The 21,251-nt window shown below is 36.1% G+C and overlaps 1 protein-coding gene across 2 annotated transcripts in view; it reads left to right on the top strand.

Moving 5' to 3' along the window:
- LOC127794182 (nuclear pore complex protein NUP214) overlaps positions 1-16,792 on the top strand; it is a 130,986-nt gene extending 114,194 nt beyond the window's left edge. Inside the window, exons 11-19 of one of the 2 annotated variants that reach the window (XM_052325151.1) lie at positions 3,938-4,090; positions 7,204-7,261; positions 8,672-8,805; positions 8,894-9,018; positions 9,252-9,537; positions 13,989-14,190; positions 14,294-14,770; positions 15,115-16,347; positions 16,505-16,792. In XM_052325151.1, coding sequence (XP_052181111.1) covers positions 3,938-4,090; positions 7,204-7,261; positions 8,672-8,805; positions 8,894-9,018; positions 9,252-9,537; positions 13,989-14,190; positions 14,294-14,770; positions 15,115-16,347; positions 16,505-16,644 — 2,808 coding nt within the window. In that variant the 3' untranslated portion in view covers positions 16,645-16,792. The remainder of the gene's footprint in view (positions 1-3,937; positions 4,091-7,203; positions 7,262-8,671; positions 8,806-8,893; positions 9,019-9,251; positions 9,538-13,988; positions 14,191-14,293; positions 14,771-15,114; positions 16,348-16,504) is intronic. The other variant, XM_052325218.1, reaches the window with a different exon arrangement.
- Positions 16,793-21,251: the final 4,459 nt, after the last annotated feature.

Consider the following 21,251-nt stretch of genomic DNA (forward strand, 5'->3'; position numbering starts at 1 on the left):
AACTCCCTGTTTCAGATTGCTCTAACCTTTCTAACCCAAGCTTTGATGATTTAGATCTTCCTATTGCTGTTAGGAAGGGTGTTTGAAGCTGTACCAAACATCCTCTAACCAATTTTTTGTCCTACCACCGGCTGTCTCAAAACCACATAGGGTTCCTAGCATCTTTGGATTCAATTGTCATTCCTAACTCAGTAGAAGAGGCCCTAAGAGATCAGAATTGGAAGCAAGCCATGATGGAAGAGATGAGAGCCTTAAATAAAAATCAGACTTGGGAAATTGTCACGACCGAGAGGGATTTTATCGATAGGCTGCAAATGGGTTTTTAATGTAAAATACAAGGCTGATGGAACATTGGACAGGTACAAGGCTAGGTTAGTAGCCAAAGGATACACTCAATCCTATGGCATAGACTATTTTGAAACATTCGCTTCAGTAGCTAAGATGGCAACAGTAAGAATTCTGATTTCTTTGGTAGCATGTTTTGGATGGAGATTACAACAATTTGATGTTAAGAATGCCTTTCTTCATGGAGACTTAGAAGAAGAAGTATACATGGAGATGTCTCCAGGGTTTCAAGAAAAAGAAAAGGGAAAAATATGCAGACTCAAGAAAGCTCTATATGGACTCAAACAATCTCCAAGGGCTTGGTTTGGGAGGTTTTCTAAAGCCATGAAAACTATGGGATATAGTCAAAGCCGGGGTGACCATACACTCTTCATGAAGCACTCAAAAGAAGGAAAAATTACAGCCTTACTAGTATATGTGGATGACATAATTGTGACAGAGGATGATGAGGAGGAACAAATACTGCTAAAAAAGGAATCTGGCTTAAGAATTTGAAATCAAGGAGCTTGGTATTCTCAAATATTTTTTGGGCATTGAAGTAGCCTATTCTAAAGATGGTATCTTCATATCTCAACGTAAATATATTTTGGATCTACTTGCTGAAACAGGGCTTACTGGAGGTAAGGGTTCTAGTGTCCCGGTGGAGCCTAATGGAAAACTATGGCAGAATCCTGAGAGTCAACCAATTGACAAAGGTAGATATCAAAGGTTAGTAGGCAGATTAATATATCTTTCTCATACTAGACCAGATATTACCTTTGCTGTCAGTCTCGTAAGTCAATTTATGCATAATCCAATTGAGGAGCACATGCAAGCTGTAAGGAGGATACTTAACTATCTCAAGACTAATCCAGGTAGAGGTCTATTGTTTAAAAGAGGAAGGGAAATTGATGTGAAAGGCTTTACTGATGCAGATTATACTGGATCTATCACTGACAGAAGATTGACCACAGGATATTGTGTATTCTTAGGTGGGAATCTAGTATCTTGGAGAAGTAAGAAACAGAGTATCGTGGCTAGATCAAGTGCAGAATCAGAGTTTAGGGCTATGGCCCTAGGAATATGTGAATTGTTATGGCTCAAGATTATCCTAGATGATTTGAAGATAAAAACTAAGGGAGCAATTGAGTTATCTTGTGATAACAAATCCGCTATAAGCATTGCACACAATCTTGTTCAACATGACAGGACAAAACATATTGAGATAGACTGACACTTTATTAAAGAAAAATTGGATGCAGGTTTAATTTATATCCCTCATGTTTCATCTAAAGAACAGGTAACTGATGTATTTACAAAAGGCTGGGCAGCCAAGAGGTTTGAAGATCTAATATGCAAGCTTGGAATGATAGATATTCATTCATCAGCTTGAGGGGGAGTGTTGAAATATGATAATATCGATTATTCCTCCAATCACTCTAAAATCTAGAAGGAGATGAGATCTTATCTATCTCTAAAGTTTAGGAAGTTTTTTATTAGATATGTTGTTGTATTTGTATTTTAAATAAGTTTGTTTGTATTTTAAATTTCCTAGATTTTAGGAACTTTAGTCTATTTAAACATCTTATGGTATAATCAAAGTGTAAGACGGAAGTAGGTTTGCACTTCCGAGTTCTTCCAATCCAGATTTGTTCTCATTATTTGTTTCAGTTTTCAACAGGTTCATCCATTACTAAAGCAAATAAATATGGACTTAGTGTAGAACCTTGATATAGTCCCATTGTAATTTTAAACGGTTCAGTATCCTTTCTGCATGTTCTGACCCTTGTCTCTACATCGTAATGCATGTCCTTAAGGGTTTGTATATAGGCTATTTGAACTTCTTTCTTCTCTAAAACTCTCCATAATACTTCTCTAGCGACTCTATCATAGGCCTTTTTTTAGATTTATAAACGCCATATGCAAGTCCTTCTGCTGATCTCAATTCCTTTCCATTAAGCGCCTCAATAGGTATATAGCTTCCATTGTTGACCTATCAAGCATGAAACCAAACTGATTTTTCGAGACATCTGTTTCTTTTCTGAGGCTCTGCTCTATTACTCTCTCCCAGATTCATGGTATGGTTCATTAACTTAGTTCTTCTATAATTTTCACAGTTTTGAACATCTCCTTTGTTCTTATATATAGGAACCAAAGTACTCTTCCTCCACTCATCTAGCATTTGTTACATGCATTATGATTAAATGTGTGCTTCATGTCTATCAGTTGTATGCTTGTGCCTTGGCTCCAAGCACTATTTGCACCTTGCACATTTGACAACTATTGTGAAAGTCCAAGGAAAAGAGAGTTGCTGACTTGCAAAGGCTGTTAAGGCTGAAGATCTGATTTGTTGGTTGATTTGCTGAGAATAAATCCTGCAAGGCTGGATTGAGCTGCTTTTTCTGGACGAGTTTATTGATTCCAGGAAAGAGAAAGCTTATAAAGCTGTTGGGAGCTGATTTGTGGGGAAGTAGTAGACAAAGCCTGATAAAGGATGGGTGAATGCTGAAAAGAGGGAGAAAATCTCTAAAAGCTGAGGAAAGACCAGCTTAAGCAGCTTGAGTGGGTATTTTTAAGGAATTATTGGCTGAAAAAATGGATGCATTGATCAGGCCAAGTTAAGGCTGTGTTGAGCTCAAAAAGAGAAGGGGAAAAAGGCTGGAAAAAGATGAGATTCAACTTTTCAGGAAGTTGAGTGATTTCTTCAGTTTTAGCATGAAATAAACGACCTTGAGCTAGCTCCAGATTAGTTGATTTGTTAGAAAAAGGTATGTTTGACAAAAGGCTGAAATGGCTACAAATTTGCCGAGAAGGAATTAATTTGTTGCGGGAAAAGAGATAGGGTTGTTGAGAAAAAGGGCAGATATGTAAAGCTGAAGGGAGAATGGAGCAACCGACAAGAGGAGTTCCTTTTCACCTTCCCAAGCTAGCAATTGGTTGCCTATAAGAGATAGGTCTGTTACATGTGGTATTAGAGCAAGACTTCAACAAGGTTTTGAATAATAATTAGGGGTTGCTTTAGCAAGTTCCCCATGTATAACTATGGTTGGGAGATAGTGGTTTACTTGCCTTTACATTATCTTTTGGCTTGTGAGATTTGGAGTTCTTTTCGGTGTGCCATGATGTTGGCCTTATTGGAGATGAGGATGCTATGGGACACAAGTGGCCTGGGTATGAGAGAAGTAGTAGCATGACTATTCATGTTTCTTTCTGTGATGTCTTGGGAGGAATGGTAGAGCTTTTGAGGGGATAAAACATTATTGTCTTCAAAGGAAAAAAAAAAAAAAATACTTCATTTCCCTATTTGTGGCTGATAAAGGGGCTCTTTTTTATCGATCTCTATTCTTTTGTTTTCTTTCTTTTTGAGTTGTGTTTTCATGTAGATGTGTATGCCTTCTTTTTGTTTTTGTTTCTGATTTCCTTTTTGTTTTTGGTTTCTCTTTCACAAGATTTATCCTTTTCTTGTGTTTCTCTCCTTTTATGATATTAAAATTTATCAAAGTGAACATATTTTGTTGTTTCTCAAATGGTCAAAGTAAATTTGCTATATTTTTGCATTTATTTTAGGATATTTTCTGTTTTCTGTATGTCTTAGTGTCAACTACTTTTTCAGGTTGAAGAAATGATCAAAGAACTTGAAACCCTTCTGGATTGTATTGAAAGAGGTGGTGGTTTTAGGGATGCCTGCACTGTTCTCCAGGAAATGTCTGTTCTATCTCTAGAGGAAGGCATAGAGACTCTTTCTGATAGATGCAAACTATGGAAGGTCGTTTTTCAATCGTGATTTCTTATCTTAATGGTTAAACATATTATTTTGTTTGTTTTGTCAATTTCTGATCTTTCCTTTTTAATACTACTACTCTTTGTCTGTGTGTGTGTACATACACAACTTGATGTGAACTCGTGATGGAACGAAGCCAAAGGACTCCACAAAAGATTGAAACGAATTCCATAAAAGCCAAAATCGGATATAAGGCAAAGAATTCCGAACCTGCTGATTCACGAACCAAGAACCTAGACTATGTTAAAATCTAGACCTGTTGATATGTGAAAACAAGAACTAAGAATTGTGTTGTTGAATGCCACGACGACTGCTCAGATCTTTGATAAGTTCAAGTCTTGAACACCACACAGAAATATGATAGGATACTAATAATTGAAAGAACTACAAGGCTGAAAATTAACAAAATGAAAAGAAAGTGAACATTCGAGAGATCCACGCTCTCCCTCTATATTCACCAGAAAATTCCTCCCCTTCTACTCCATTTGCTTCACTATTTATAAGAATCTGTTGCTCACATGCCCCCTTCTCTTTGCTCTTCCCATTTTACCCCTTAACAGAATTTGTTATCTGCACATGCAACAATTCTCCCATTTCAATATCCCTATTCTGCCCTTAATGTTATGGGCTACCTATCAAAATATCAATCCTTTGATAAGTTTGAAGTTTCGTTTATTGAAGAACAAGATAAAAAAGATAAATCTCTTAAATTCAATTCATAATCTCTGTTTTAATATTTACAATGAAAAAGCCTTTAATTAGGCGAAAATAATTAAATCTTAATTCTACTTGGAACCTAATAAAAATCCTAAACCTAAACCTAATGGGTTTTAGTTAGCCTAATCCAACTATACATTGGAATAATAAAACTGAACAAAGCTAAATAAGAATCTTTCTTAAAAAGGAATTAAAAATCATACAATTGGACTTCTAAACTAAGAAGGAAACAAAAATCCGAAAATCTAGGAAAATAACAAATTTTTGCCAGAATAATTAAAGTGCTAATTTGACATGCTAAACGACGGAATTTGGCCACAAAACCAATGGGCTCAAGGGCTTTAACCCATGAGTTCTTCTCTGTGGCTCGTTTTCGTTTGGAAAACATATTATTCATCCAATTCTGACATGGTTGATGGGGTTGGCTGATTCGATTGCGTCATTGTTAGTCAGCTCTTCATGATTCTCATCACAACTTGTTTTGATAACCTTTCTTTGGGAATGGAGCTTGATGGAAATTGTTAAAAGTATATGGCTTAACAATCGTGTAGGCTCATCTCCACGAGTTGACTGAGATTCTCACATGCTTTCAAGCTGTTGGATCCCTGTTTGTCACACAGTCTACTTCTGCTAAAGATGATCTTGGAAATCATTTGAAGAACATTAAATGGATAAGACATGTGGACAGAGTCACAGCCATACTCTTGTACATTGGTGTGGGGATAACATTTGTAATTCTACCCCCTCCTTCTCCCCTACATCCTCTAGCATTTTAGTTTTTTGTGTCGGTGGACTTATTTCAGTGAATTCTACTAATGCCACTTAACTGCTCAACATCTTCATGAAGGATTTTTTTCTTTTTTTGTAAATACTACAAATTAAAAATTTATTTAAAAAAACTACTGCTTTCAAACTATTTGTAAAAATATTTCTTCTTTTTTTTTTTCTCCAAACCAGCATGCACAGTGGATTAATGCCTGGATGGACACCTAATCTAATGGAACTTGCTCCTGCCAGCAGCAAGTATCTTCTCTTGGTTTTTAAGTTTTGCGTGTGGTTAGATGTATCTCGCTTCTACCCATTCAATACTGTAGCAGCCAGACATGTGGCATGTGTATTACTGCCTCCACATTGCTTGAGATACAGTGGTGGGCAACAATGAATCCTCTCTCTCTCTCTCTCTCTCTCTCTCTCTCCCTCACACACACACACACACAAACATAGCGCGCAGGCATGCACACAGACCTTTTCATTTTGTGTTCTTGTCCAAGTGGGTAGTTAACTTTCTATCTGTCAGGTTCCTGGACCTGATCTAGGTTTTCTTAGGTTTTTAGGAAGAAATCAAGAGAGAGAGAGAGAGAGAGAGAGAGAGAGAATGAATTATGTTATTTCACATCATAATCCCCATTCTTCAATTAGTGGCCTGTTTATAGGCCTTCTAGCTTTCAGTTACAATTGTAACTGAAAGTTACAAGTTGTTTTCAGTTGTAACTGTAAACTGAAAAGATACAGTAATTGCAGGAAGCTTTAATGACCACTATACCCTAGGACCTTGACACTATCTTCCAATCTCTTTAATTTTTCCATTATGTTATAAATATTCTGTCATCCTAATCACCACAACTGCAGTTAGTTAAAACCCTCTTTGTCTTCTCTTGCGGGTAATATTTTCCTGCATACAGAATACCTGCCCCCCCCCCCCCCCCCCCCCCCTCCTCTGTTCATTTATATTCTCCATTCCATCTTTCAGGGATTCATCTGTTCATTCTAATGGCAACATACTTTGAAGAAGAGAAAATGAACCTGCCTGATATCTTTACCTCTTTTAAAACCCTCTCCTCCTCACCATAGCCACCTTTCTCTTCATGCTCTCTTTCCAAGCTCAAAATTCTTACAATGTTCCCAGGATGTTACCTCATCATCACCTTCCAGAAAACTGGAGTGGCTACTCGCTCCACCGAGGAGCAAGTTGCTCACAATCCCCACACTGGCATTCTTCCACTGTGGACACTAACTGGAAGAATTTGTAGCATTTTTTGTAAATAGTTTGAAAGCTGTGTTTTTAATATTATTAAAAAAAATTCCCTCATGAAGTCACATCACTGTTGGCTCACTTAATACAAAAGTTTGTGGATCAATGATGTTCCCAGACCTAGAAGAGGTTACTTCAAAATGTACTAATGATTCTCAAAAAACAGCCAAGTTTGTTGGGTACCCCCCAACAAATGATGATGAATCTGTTATCATAAGGTCTATTCTTGACATCTGTATCCCCTTTTTGAAGCTAACCAATTTTAACTGATTTTCTAGCAACATATTCCTTCTCTAAATATGCCATTTTACTACCATTGTTTGATCATTAATACCTTTGGACAATGCAGAGCATAATGGATGACCGTCTGAGGCAGATTCAACTTCTTTTTGATGATACTGTGCAAGGTACGCCCAAAGTTTCAGATGACTGAATAGTATGAATGTAATCAAAGGGTTAAAAAAGAATAAACTCAATTCCTAGAGAATGGCTGTCATGACCCTAGGAACAATAGAGGGGCAATATTGTAATAAAGTTATAATAGCTGTTAGGAGATATTTTGCAATTTGCTAGGATTATAGTTGTACTGCACATGAGTGCATGGGCTGAGGCCAAACAGTTGTATTGCACATGGGTGCAGGGGCTGAGGCTATAAATAAGCCACTGCTATAGGAGGGTAAGCATGTTTGAATTGATGAATGAATTCTCTCATTTTCCCTCTCTTGAATTCTCTCTCAATCTCCCTCCCATTTCCCTCTACTCTCTCTAATCTCTCCCTTTCTCTGTTCAGATCTGCAACTCTCCCTCATTTCTATCCATTATCTCCCCCCATTTCTGTCCAATTCCCTCTCTAATCATTCTGCTCTTGATCCTAAACCCCTCGGATTCTTCCAATTTCCAATCCAAACCCTTGGCTAAACCCTAGGTACATGACAATGGCAAAAACTCATTTATTGAGAGAGGCAGGGTTAACTTTGGACATAACAGGAAGAAATGTTTATATTGTCTGCTATCTTCTTGTTAATTTGAATTCTGAAACAGTTGTAAAACTCGGACATTAAATGTTCGGGTTTTCTAAAGAATGTTGAAATGGGTTAGCATAGAAGAAACTGAACAAAAGAAAATCAAGAAATCAGAGGTTGAGAAGAACTGAAGCTACTTAATTCTTGTAGAACCTGCCTTCAATCATTTTGCCATTTCTTCACTAGCATATAACAAAATTTGATGTACAAAATTCTTGCTGCAAAATTTAATAAATAAAGTACCAAAAACTTTCTTTGCAAACTTATGACTAGATCTTGACCAATTCTTTTTCCAGAATATTTAGAACTTTCATTTGATAAAAAGAATGTGAAATTTTGAAATGCATTTGAGTGACTTGTACATTTACAACAGCAAATAGAATCAATCAATCAAGGGATTTGGGCCATCAATCAAGAGATTGGAGCCAATCCCCACTAATCAAGGGATTGGTCTCCTTTCCATTTCAACATTTATAATACTAGAATTATTGTAATTTGGATGTAGGCTTTGCTAACTGTTGCAACACCTTCTTCAACCCCCCCCCCCCCCCCCCCCCCCCCACGCCCCGAAAACTCTGGGGCAAAAAAAAAAAAAAAAGCAAGCACGCACGCACACTAAAAGGAGCCCCTAACAGATTGCAAGTTGACTTGCTGATACCTTTTGACGTTCACATTTATCACAGTTCAGTTTCAGTGGGCATAACTTCAGCTGCCACTTCAGGCCACTTTTTGCAATTCTATGAGTTGATTAATATCTTTTTCTAGTTCATCATCTGATCATTGATTATTCTTCAGTTATGGCGAAGAAATTTTATATGGAAGGTATTGTCAAGCAAGCTAGTGATGCCCAATATTGGGATCTGTGGAACCGGCAGAGTTTAAGCTCTGAACTAGAGTTAAAGAGGCAGCGCATGTTAAAAACAAATCAGGTTGACTGTTACATAAATATTACATACAGTGGATTTTCTTGAGTTATATCAGTTCTTCAAATTTTTGGTTTCACTTCCCCTTTTCCAGGAATTGTCCAATCAATTGATTGAGTTGGAAAGGCATATGAACACTCTAGAGCTTAATAAATTTGGTGAAAATGGTGGAGTTCAAATGAGTCAAAAAACTTTTACCAGCAGATATGGGCCTTCAAGGTATGGGAACTTTTAAGTGAAATAATTTGTAGAGCAGTCTTTAATTTGAATTTTGACATGGGAAATGGTCATCCTCTTGCTGTTCAAACTGAGAAATGGTGAGCTTTTTGTTGTGATGTATGTGATGCAGCTCCATGCATGTGGTTTATAGGCAGGATGTATTATTAGACCAGGTTTGAGATTGCAATGAGAGCCTAGTCTTGATTTCTACTAATCCAATCTAGTTCTTGCAGACATATCCAGTCCTTACATAGTTTACTAAATACAATGAGTACACAGTTAGCCACTGCAGAACAACTTTCTGAATGCCTCTCAAAACAGATGGCGGTGTTGAGTATAGAATCACCAGTCAAGAAACGTAACGTGAAAAGAGAGTTGTTTGAATCCATTGGGATCCCTTATAGCGGTGCCTCTTTCAGATCTCCTGATGAAAAAAGTCTTTCCAGGAGAAACCAATCAACTGCTCTGAGGGATTTTGGATCTGATACAGTGAGGAGAAGACGTGAATCACTGGACCAGGTAACATTTTGTTGGACCTTGGCATTCAATTATTCTTATTGTTTCCCATTGTATTTATTCATTTACTAGAAGTAAAGGAGTGGTGTCATGACCCTAGGGTTTAGCTAGGGTCTTAGAAGGAATTGAAAGGAATTCGGGGAAGGACAAAGAAGAATTGAAGGGGGAGATTGAACAGAATTAGGGAGGAAGTAGGGAGAAATGAGAGGGAGAATGAAAGAGAATTCTAGAGAGAAATCAATTCTTGTTTATCAATTCAAGACATATCCCTCTCCTCTTACAATTGGCCTTTTTATAGGCATAGCTAGCTTACTAACTAATTTCTAACAGCACCCATGTGCTCCTAACAAACAGCCAAATATCCCTAACAAACTATTATACCCTATTACAATAATACCCCCTAACTGTAATTGTAACTTAATTACAACTTTGCGCCTATAATACCCAAGGGTCGTGACAAGTGGGTGCTTGTTTCTCTGTACGTTGAAGCCACCTCGCTTCTCAACTTGTCTCTAGGCTTGTAAATGGACCAAATTTGGTCCAGATCCATTAGATATAGTCCATTTACATCAAGATCCATCAGGGTCTAAATCCATTACTTAAATATGCACTACATATTAAAATTTCAATTTTATAAATTTTAATTCCAATTACACATTAATTCTAAAATGTTTTGCTTTCATTAATAGCAAATACAAATATATGTACATAATATCAATATATGTACATAATTTGTTAAAATTTGTAGGTACATATATAAATATATTTATATGTAAGCATACATACATGTATATAAATACGAAAGTTTATATGTATATCTAGAATATTTATGCACGTACATAAAAATATGTACGTATATATAAGCATACATGCATATTTATAATAATATAATATATATACATATGATAATGCATGTATGTATGTATACATATGCGTATGTTAATATGTACATATATATAAACATGTACATATGTATAGTACGTATACACATATGTATAGACATATACATTCACATACATACATACATACATGCAATTATGTATATACATGTTGCATTGAATATTTATATGTACTTATATTTATAGATGTATGTATGTATGCATGTATGTTGTGTATAGGCCTGTCAATGGACCAGATTTAGACCAAATATATTAGGCCCAGATCCATTTATAATGGATATCATAGATCTTGATCTTAATAAGTCTGGATCTCATGGATCTGGATTAGATCCAGATCCATTTTTACTTTCCTTTTTATTTTACAACAAATGTATATGTACATGCATACAGATATTTGAATATGTGTACATGTATTTATTTATACATGAATACAAAAATACATATATATCTAGGGTAAATTGACCATGCACACCTTGAAATTTTGATTTCAATTACAGAATTTTTAATTGAAATTTTGTAACTTTGATCAAAGAAAAATCTGCATCTGTGTTAAGTTATTAGATAAGGAGTAAAGATAGTTTTATTTTCTTCTGACGTTGAATGGTGTATGTTGTCATCATTTGGATTCAGCAGTGCATTAGAGTGCTGATATTTTTTTCAATATTTTTGTATGGTTAGTATATATTGAATTATATCTTCAACAATAATTTTAGTGCTTTTTCAGTTATTATGTTCATAAATATTACAACAATCACAAGCCTTAATCCTACTAAGCGGGATCAGCTACATAAATTTTGGACCACCAACCATCTCAATCGAATAGCCATATCCTGTACTCATTTGTCTGAAATTCATGATGTTTGATCTTGAGAGGTTTACCTGAACTGTCAACAATCTAATAAAACTCTATTTGTGTTCATAAGCATTGTGAATACAACAATAACAATAACATATCCAGCCTTTATCCCACTATGTGGGGTCTGCTACATGAATTCTAGACTTCCATGTATTTCTGTCTTTTGTCATATCTTCATTGAGGTCCATACACTTCATATCAAACTTTAATGTCTCTTCTTAGGTCTGCCTCTACCTCTTTTTTTGACTAATTGTTTCATTTCATCAACTCTCCTCACAGGAGCGTCTTTTGGTCTCCTATTCACATGACCAAACCACTTAGTCTAGTCTCTCTCATCTTCTCCTCTATTGGCACTACTCATACCTTATTACTAATAATTTCATTTCTAATTTTATCTTTTCTTATATGGCTGTACATTTATCTTAACATTCTCATCTCCGCTACGCTAGTCTTTTACTCATGTTGGTATTTGACTGCCCAACATTCTGAGTTGTACAATAAAACTGGTCTTATAGTTGTCCTATAGAATTTTTCTTTCAGTTTTAATGAGATTTTACCATCACATAACACCCCCGATGCATTTCTCCATTTTAGCCAACCTGCCTTAATTCTATGTGTGACATCCTTATGAATTTCTCCATCTTTTTGAATCACTAATCCCAAATATCGAAAATGATCTTTTCTTTGTAAGATTTGGTCTTCCAATTTTATTATAACATCCTCCACTCTTGCATTCTTACTAAATTTACATTCCATATATTCTGTTTTCTTTCTGCTTAATTTAAATCCCTTAGATTCTAAATTGTTTATCTATAACTCAAGCTTAGTGTTCACTCCTTCTTTTGTTTTATCCACCAACACTATGTCATCTGCAAATAGCATACACCATGGCACCTCTGTCTGAATATCTTTAGTGAGTTCATCCATTACTAAAGCAAATAAGTATGGACTTAGTGCAGAACCTTGATGCAATCCTATTGTAATTTTAAACGGTTCAGTATCCCCCCCGCATGTTCTAACCCTTGTCTCTGCACCATGATACATGTCCTTAAGGGCTTGTATATAGGCTATTCGGACTCTTTTTTTCTCTAAAACTTTCCATAATACTTTTCTAGGGACCCTATCATAGGCATTTTCTAAATCTATAAACACCATATGTAGGTCCTTCTGATGCTCCCGGTACCTTTCCATTAGGCGTCTCAATAAGTATATAGCTTCCATTGTTGACCTACCAGGCATGAAACCAAACTGATTTTTCGAGACCTCTGTTTTTTTTCTGAGCCTTTGCTCTATTACTCTCTCCCAGAGTTTTATGGTATGGCTCATTAACTTAATTCTTCTGTAATTTTCATAGTTTTGAACATCTCCTTTGTTCTTATATATAGGAACCAAAGTACTCTTCCTCCACTCATCTGGCATGTTTTTTTATTTAAGAATCGCGTTAAATAATTTCGTTAGCCAAGAGATGCCCTCTCCTCCCATGCATTTCCATGCTTCTATTGGTATATTATCCGGTCTCACCGCCTTATGATTTTTCATCTTTTTTAATGCTTGTCTTATTTCATTTGGACTTATGCGTCGATAAAATGTATAGCTCACGTTCCCTTCGGAGTTACTAAGATGTCCCAACCTAACTCTTGTGTCGCCATCATCATTGAATAATTTTGTGAAATACTCCTTCCTTCTCTCCTTAATCGCTCCCTCATTCACTAATACATTTTGATTTTCATCTTTTATGCATTTCACTTGATTTAAATTCCTTGTTTTTCTTTCTTTTGCTTTAGCTAATTTATATATATCCCTTTCTCCATCTTTTGTATCAAGTCGTTCATAAGCATTGTGAATAAAAAAATTAAAATATATTAAGGCTGTTTAGCTGTGGAAAATGTTTTCTAGTTCTCTATGTCCAATTTTCTATAAAATATCTGAATTTAATTTTCAATAGAAAATTTGGAAAACGCATTCAAATGTTAGCAGTACATAAAACTAATTTTGAATCTATAAAATTCGGAAGTGTGTGTGCACATGGTAGAAAGAGAGAGGTTTTTCTTTTGTGTAACTTGTGTTGGGATGGAGATGGAGATGATTTGGGGAAAATTTTGTGGAGAATGCATTTTCCAATTCTCCAAATTAGTAAGGAAAATTTGGAAAATTCATTTTTGTATTTGAACAAGTTTTCTTCCATTTTTTGTGGAGTAATTTTCCAAAAAGAAAAACTGGGGCTGTTCTCCACAATTGAACAACCCCTTTTTCCATATTGATATCATTCTTCTCAAATTGCAGTATCCCATGTAGGCATGTAAATGCGCCCTCATTTAACCCATTTACACGTGTTTTAATAAAGTTTCAAAGAAGCCTTATGTCTAAGCTATCAATGTCTTGTATTTGTTTTAATTTTAAATGGGGTTAAGTGGGACTCATTTACATACCTAATCTTATGGCTGTGCTTGTGTCCATTTTGTATCAGTATTCTCTGCTGGTGTTTCGTAGTTCACATAGTTGTCTTGGTTTTGCAAGTTTCACTTGTGCATAAACTGTAGTTAAATTTTGTGCCCAGGCTGACTGCTTCAGTGCCCTGGATGGTGTAAGATCTGTCTCTTTAGGAAAATAACTTCTCACTTTTGTATATGTCAGATCTTTGTTTTTGTTTTTGTTTTTGGGATATGAAATGTGTATTGATTCTGCTAAACCTGATGCAGAGTTGGGCTAGCTTTGAACCTCCAAGAACAACTGTGAAGAGAATACTTAAGCATGAAGACTGCGAGAAGGCAAGCATAGACCGATCTTCATTATTGATGGATAAGAAACAAGTCAAGCCCCAAATGTTGGAGGGATCTATAGTTCCTTACTCAGAGTATTGTACCACCACTTCAACCATCCTGTCTCCATATGAGAAGAAAGGTGAGCCAGCAATTGAGTGGATGAAGTGATATGCCAAATGCATAGATTTGCAAGCATAAACAGCTGAAGAACTGTGGTTAATTGTTCATTGATTTTGTTGTAGGCATCCAGGACAGACGAACAAAACAGAACTCTGAACTGACGCCAACTTCATTACAGCAGTTTGATAGCCCTTCTGAATCATTGCTGGCATTCAAGTCTCCTGCAATGAAAATGCCACTGGTGAACAGTTTTGCTGTGACATCGTCACAGTCTTCTTTCATATCCTCAACCATCATCAGTCCAGATAATACAAGAGGAATTTTTAATCTGACTGCTGGTAGATCAAGCACAGGTGTAGCTACTGTTGAGGAGTCTGACTCTGTTTTGGTTAATGAGTCCAAGGTTGCGCAGCAGGCCAATATTGAGCTACATCAAAAACCATCAATGCCCAAAAGCTTACCCTGGCAGACATTTCCTTTGTCCGAGAAGCCCAATGAAATGTCAAATTTAAATGATGAAGATATTAATTTTGTCAAGTCTATCATTGGCTGCGTGAAACAGGAACCTAGCACCACTGGAAGCTCGTTTTCTGAATCTGGTAAAAGTCGTGAATCACCATTTTTTCCTTCATCAGCATTTGGTCAAACTCAATATATTATTGATCACTAACTCATCTGAAAGCTTAAGCTATTAGCAGGAAGTTTCTTGTACATTATTATTTATACTTCTAACATGCTTCCTTGCGTGTGGCTATGTCTTTCATTGATAAGTGGGCCACACATGCAACTATTTCAATAACAGTTTAGCAGTGAAGCATGAACTCAATACTTTTGCCTACTTTAATTCTATGTTAAATCATTGAGAACTAAATCATCTAAAAGCATGAGCTATTAGCTGTTTTATCTTTTATATTACTACTTATAATCAACGACATGAATGCAGGAATGTTCCAGTCTGATACTGCAGCAAGCAAAAGGCAGCCAGATAGAACAGCATCATCTTTTTCTACACCCATCCTATCAACTTCAAGTCTAGCTTCACTTCCATCATCATTGATAGCCCCATCTTCTTTACATAATCCACCACCACCTACCTCATCACCAGCAATCTCAATGGGCAGATTGTTTACAGATTCTAAAGCCGGTACCAACAGTAGTCAGGCATTTCTTTTGTCTGGTTCCTCCTTTGAGGTTCCTGGAAAACCAGTTTCTTCACCTATCTCAATTCCTTCCATGAATTTAAATACTGAGTCTCCGAAGAGCGAGCCAGAAGCTTCTACAGCTAAGCATGATCCTAAAACAGATGAGAATCCTACTGTTGAAGTTTCATCTTCAAAGCCTGAGACCACAAATACTGTGAAACTAGAGTCTTCCATGCCAACCATGCCTACAAGTGAACCATCAGCCAGTTTGCAATCTGGGACCAAGCTCAGTTTCAGTGGCATGGCAAGTCCTGCATCAAATGTAGAAGTGATGTCCAAAGCAGAACAGCCATTTGCCACAGATGTTTTATCTGCAGTTCTGTCAACTTCTGAGAGCGTCAGTGGTGGAAAAAGTGAAGCAGATGTTGTGGTCACCCAGGAGGATGAGATGGAAGAGGAAGCTCCTGAGACAAGTCAGACAATTGAACTTACTTTGGAAAGCCTAGGTGATTTTGGGATTGGATCAGCCCCAAATCCAACTGCTGCCAAGCCAAATTCCTTTGGCATGACATTTGGCAATGCAGCACCAACTCCAGCTAGCTCCCCATTTACTATGACAGTCCCAACAGGAGAGCTATTTCGACCAGCATCGTTCCACTTCCAGTCTCCGCAGCCTTCTCAGGTAACAAGTTTTGGTGTGTATTCTGGAGGCTTTAGCACGGGCACCACTTCTCAAGTTCCTGCGGGAAGTGTTTTCGGCCAGCCTGCTCAGATCGGAGCAGGACAGCAAGCTTTAGGTTCAGCTCTTGGTGCTTTTGGACAGTCGAGGCAGTTTGGTTTTGTTCAACCTGGTACCACTGCCCCTTCTGCCACTGGTCTCAGTGGCGGCTCAGTCAGCTCCCATTCAACTGGTGGATTTGCTGTTGGTGGTTTTGCTAGTCTTGCTTCAGCTGGTGGTGGGTTTTCTGCTGCCGCATCGTCGGGGGTTGGATTTTCTGCTGCTGCTGCTTCTGGTGTCGGATTCCCTGGTTCAGGTAGCACCTTTTTCGTAAAACATCATTTCTAATTTTTTTTCCCTGAAACATCATTGAACTGTACTAACAAGAATGGTATTGGCTTTTAGTGTTACAGAGATATAAGCACACTAAATAGTGGTGTTTTTTTGTTTTTTGGGTTTCCAAAATTGTGAAGGGGGTGGTGGCGGCGGCGGTGGTTTTGGAGCGTTTAGCAGCCAACAAGGAAGTGGTGGTGGCGGCTTCTCTGCATTTGGTAGCAGCGCGGGGGGGAGTGGAAGGCCGCCGTCTCCCATGTTCACACAAATGAGAAAATGAAATGTAATGATATATAAGAGGGTGTCAAAAGCAGCGCTTCTTGTTATGTCTTTAGCCATTTTAATGTTTAGTGTAATAATTAGTAATCTTGTATTATTTGTTTGTTATTATTATAATTTATTTTTGTCTTGCTCTTGCATTAAAGTAACTTGCAGTTGAAGTTCTGAGAGAATTGGAGGGATTTTGAGGTCCTCCATCAATCATCAATCAGGTAAAGCTGATGATGATGATATTATTATTATTATTATTATTATTATTATTATTATTATGCAAGCCTCCCAAAAATTGTAATCAAGCTTCGGAGATCGGGTCTTCCAAGAGGTTGCCCAATAAAGAGGATTTCAGATGAAGTACAAATATAATAACTTCAATGTTCGGAAATATCTTAGAGAATTTCGTAAAAAGATAGATATGATTTATAAAAATTCTAATTTTAGTTGATTTTAAAATAATAATAAGGATACTTAACACAAATTCTTATGTTCTTATATAAATAGATGAGTATTTAGTTTAAAATATATATATTTTTATTATTGATTTTAATATTATCTTCAAGTTTTTAGTGAATTTGAGTGCCTAACGTAAATTTCGAAGTATTTGTACAAGAATTAACATCCGTTTTCTAATTTCTTTTCTTTCTTGTAGAATTTAAACGATTTGATAACAATGTAGAATAATAAATAAGTTTATTATTGTATTCGAGTGATAATACTAGTCATTTAATCTAGTTGATATACATTACATCAATAATGAAGATGTATTAGATTTTTAAAGGAATTTGGGAAACGTGTAAAAAGTAAAACAATAACTATTCGCAAACTAAATGGAGTGGTGGATGGAGAATTAGTACCTCTATAGTTAGGGATGTTAGTGTTAGTGTTCAAATGTTAGATTTACATTGCATGAGATATGTATAAGTGGTCTAAATGATATAATTTTGTTTATATACATATATATATAAGGTCATATTTTCATTCATTCTCCTCATATTTCTTAATTGAGTCTTTAGATTTTCTAATAAAAATCTTATTTTTAAGTGTTAAGAATATGTGACAAATATCTTTAGTTTAAGATTTTTGAAAAAAAAAAATTTAATTTTCCAATTTATCATAACTAACACATAGTCTACTATCATTGGTTAGCATGAGATGCAGATAGTATATATGTGGGTAGGTGTTCCTTGAACATTTACTGAATGTGACATTTGCGATAGATCATATGGCTGTGAGAATTAATAATTTGTTGTTGGTTCTCGATTGTATATTTGGTCCTTTAACTAGAAGCAACAGAGTTGTCTTGTACACTAGTACTATGCATTTTCCATTAAGTGAAATCATCTGGTGTAAGAGGTGGGAAATGCTCTCTGTTTGGTCTTTATGCAATGGTGTATGGAGTTAGGTATTCACTGATGGGATCCATTCTCTTCTATGAGATGAGGATGAACATCTTATGTGGTCTAAGTTGGTTGAGATTGAAAATACCCTTATAGGGTGAACGTGATTGGAAAAGAGTTTCTAATGTCAGAAAAGTTTCAAATGCTACCTTGATCACACCGTACTGGATCTGACATAGTTTTCGAGTCTTGTGAGTTTAATCAATCTATGACTCTTACTCGGTCGGATCTTAGTCAGTGAAAGAACTATAGTACACGGTAATTGAATAGCCTCGAGAGGTTCATCTGAAGTCAAACTTCATTGCCGTTAAGATCATCTTGAGTTCTAGCTAGAAGATACTTAAGATTTTTCAGGATGCTCTGGAGATTTGGAAAGATCCTCTTAGTAGGTCGAACTGTTCAACTAGTGTCAAGGAGTTACATGTCTTGATTGCTACATGGCTATTAACCTAGAAAGTCACACACAAACTAAGTAATGTATTGGATTAGTAAACCATTGTTGTTAGTGTGTTCCTCCTTATTAAGGGGTTAATGATACAAGGTGTGGTTAAGAGTTAACTAGATTAACCAACATGTATGGGAGATTGCTAACTGTTAGCGTGACACACCATTAAGAGTTAATGGGGTCTTTAGTTTCATTAAGAGTTAATAAAAAGACTATTATTGGTAATAGTAGGGCTAAAGTGTTGTATGTAAAAGAAGTGGTGACAGCTAGTAGAACTGGTTGACCGGTGTATGCCACGGTTGACCAGTCATTGTGGTTCGATCAACTGGTCGAAGCATACGGTCGACTACTTCTATCATTCCAGTCATCTACTATTTCATCACATCAGACTACTTCTATCATTCCAGTCATCTACTATTTCATCACATCAGAGCAATTAATGCTCTAATGCGTGTATTAAATGAAGAGAGATGAGGAGGAAGCTTAAGATTTAAGCTAATTTGAGAGAAGTAGAGATTGGAAGAAAATTAGAAGAGGAAAAATCGGGAGAGTCCTGTGTGTGCACTTGTTGCATCTTCTTCTTCCTTTTTGCTACTTCTTCTTCCTCTATTGCTGACCAACTTGTTTTTACTCCAAGCTTTGGGACAACTTCTCATTTTTCTTCTTCTTCCTTGTTAGTCTCGCGGTGGGATAGTGGTTGTGCACCCTAAAGGAACTCAAAACAGTTCTGGTTCACCTTCATCAAGAGGGTCCTAGGACGACTCCGTTGAAGGGTTCTAAGGCTGTTTAGGTGTGAACTGACTAGGCCCTTCATGGCTAAGGAGGTGGGCTGGTGACTCGAGCTTCGCAGGTAAGCAAGAGCAATTTTGGACAACAAAGGAGTAGTAAGGAGCTTTGGCGCTTTGGACAACCTATTACGGGAATCATCCTTGGAGGTATATCACTAAACCCCCTATGGTTGGTTTTCATTTATGGATGCATATGGATGACTTAATATCGAGTCTTGCAAAGGTTTTTGTAAATGTTTCCATTGCGCTTGTTTTCGATTTTTAAAATGTTTTAAAACCCAATATTCCTTGCATTGGTCCACCAAGAGTTAGCATTTTGAGCTCGTCCCTTTCAAGTGGTATCAGAACCTCAACTCAGTATTTTTACTCTATGCGTGTGTTGTGTTTTGTTTGCATGTTTCGACCATTGTTCCTTTCTATTTTGTCGCAAGTTAATAGTGACTGTCAGTCATTACAAAAAAAAAGAGGAAGGGTTTTAAAGAGGGGAAAACTAGTCATTAAAACTTTTGTCATTAATAATATTAACAATGGAAGAAAAGTACTCTCGTTAATATAAGTAGTGAGGGGCAAAAGTCTTGTCATTAAAAATGATAATAACAACGAATATTTTTGTCGCTATAACAATATATATGGTCGTTGAAAATAATATTAACGATGGATATTTTCGTCGTTATTATAATATTTACCGATCACTAAACATAATATTAACGATGGATATTCCTGTCATTATTGCAACATATATCAGTCACTAAACATAATCTAAATTACGAATTGTTATTATAACTATATATATTTACCGATCACTAAACATAATATCAACGATAAATGTTTATGTCGTTATATTTATATTTATTTGTCATTATTGCTATTATTATAATTCTAGTGACTATTTTTACTATTATATAAAAATTTATTTTGTACCTATTAAATTTGGCAAGAGAGATACTAATAAAAAAAAATTGGTTCTCAATTAATTTAGAAAAAATAAGATATATGCAAAATATGATAATTGACATCGATTATGTACTAATTACAATCATCTTAAGAACTTCCATACGTTCACAATAACAAAAATGAGAAAAAAAAAATGAGTTTCATATTGTAACACCCAACTTTTTCCAAGGCATTAGATAACGTAAGATTTCAGAGATATATTTTTTTCAACATAAACTCACCACATAAATCGTTCTCCGACAATCTCGTTACACCTTCTCAATATATCAAACTTAATAGTTAATAAACTAAGACAAGTAAATCATTTCAAATGCGGAAGTTAGATCGGAACCTCAAATGATACATAACCATAATTCCTTTATTCATAATATTGAAATCGTATCGCTTAACATGACATCATCAAAACGTAATACATAGGTACATCTCTTAACCATAACAACAGAAACATGCTAAAGACCACCTATGTAAGTAACAGCTACATCTTGATAACCTCTTTCCCCTTGGCGCTGCTGCTTTTACCTGGAAGCTGTTGTTTTTACCTGGAACGTTTGAATATTTTAGGGACATAATCCAAATTAGATGTCGAATCATTTAAGTAAGAGTTCAAAAATATTTTCATGAATGTATGCCACACATAAAACAAACCAACACATCCCAACAAGCCCCAATTCAAGAGAATCCCACACAGCGCTTAACCCCTATCACGGAAAAAGAGAAATCTCTCTAGAGACAACATAACCACATTGACACATTGGCATAAGACCGTCCCAGCTTAAGAGGGGCAACATCAATGCATGAACCCAGGAATCACCTCATCATCATTGTAGCTCTTAAGAGGGGCAACATCAATGCATCAATACCTTATTTCAAATAATCATGTTGTAGCTCTTTACAGGAGACCACATATCCTAATGAAAACTATATCTTCTTATAATCATCTCTTAATCACAAGATTTTTTTTTTCTTGCACGCATATCCTATCAAAATTTGAGGATGCTATCGCACATCTCAAAATTAGAACCCTTAG

Source organism: Diospyros lotus, chromosome 1, assembly GCF_014633365.1.
Source record: "Diospyros lotus cultivar Yz01 chromosome 1, ASM1463336v1, whole genome shotgun sequence".
Classification (NCBI taxonomy): domain Eukaryota; kingdom Viridiplantae; phylum Streptophyta; class Magnoliopsida; order Ericales; family Ebenaceae; genus Diospyros; species Diospyros lotus.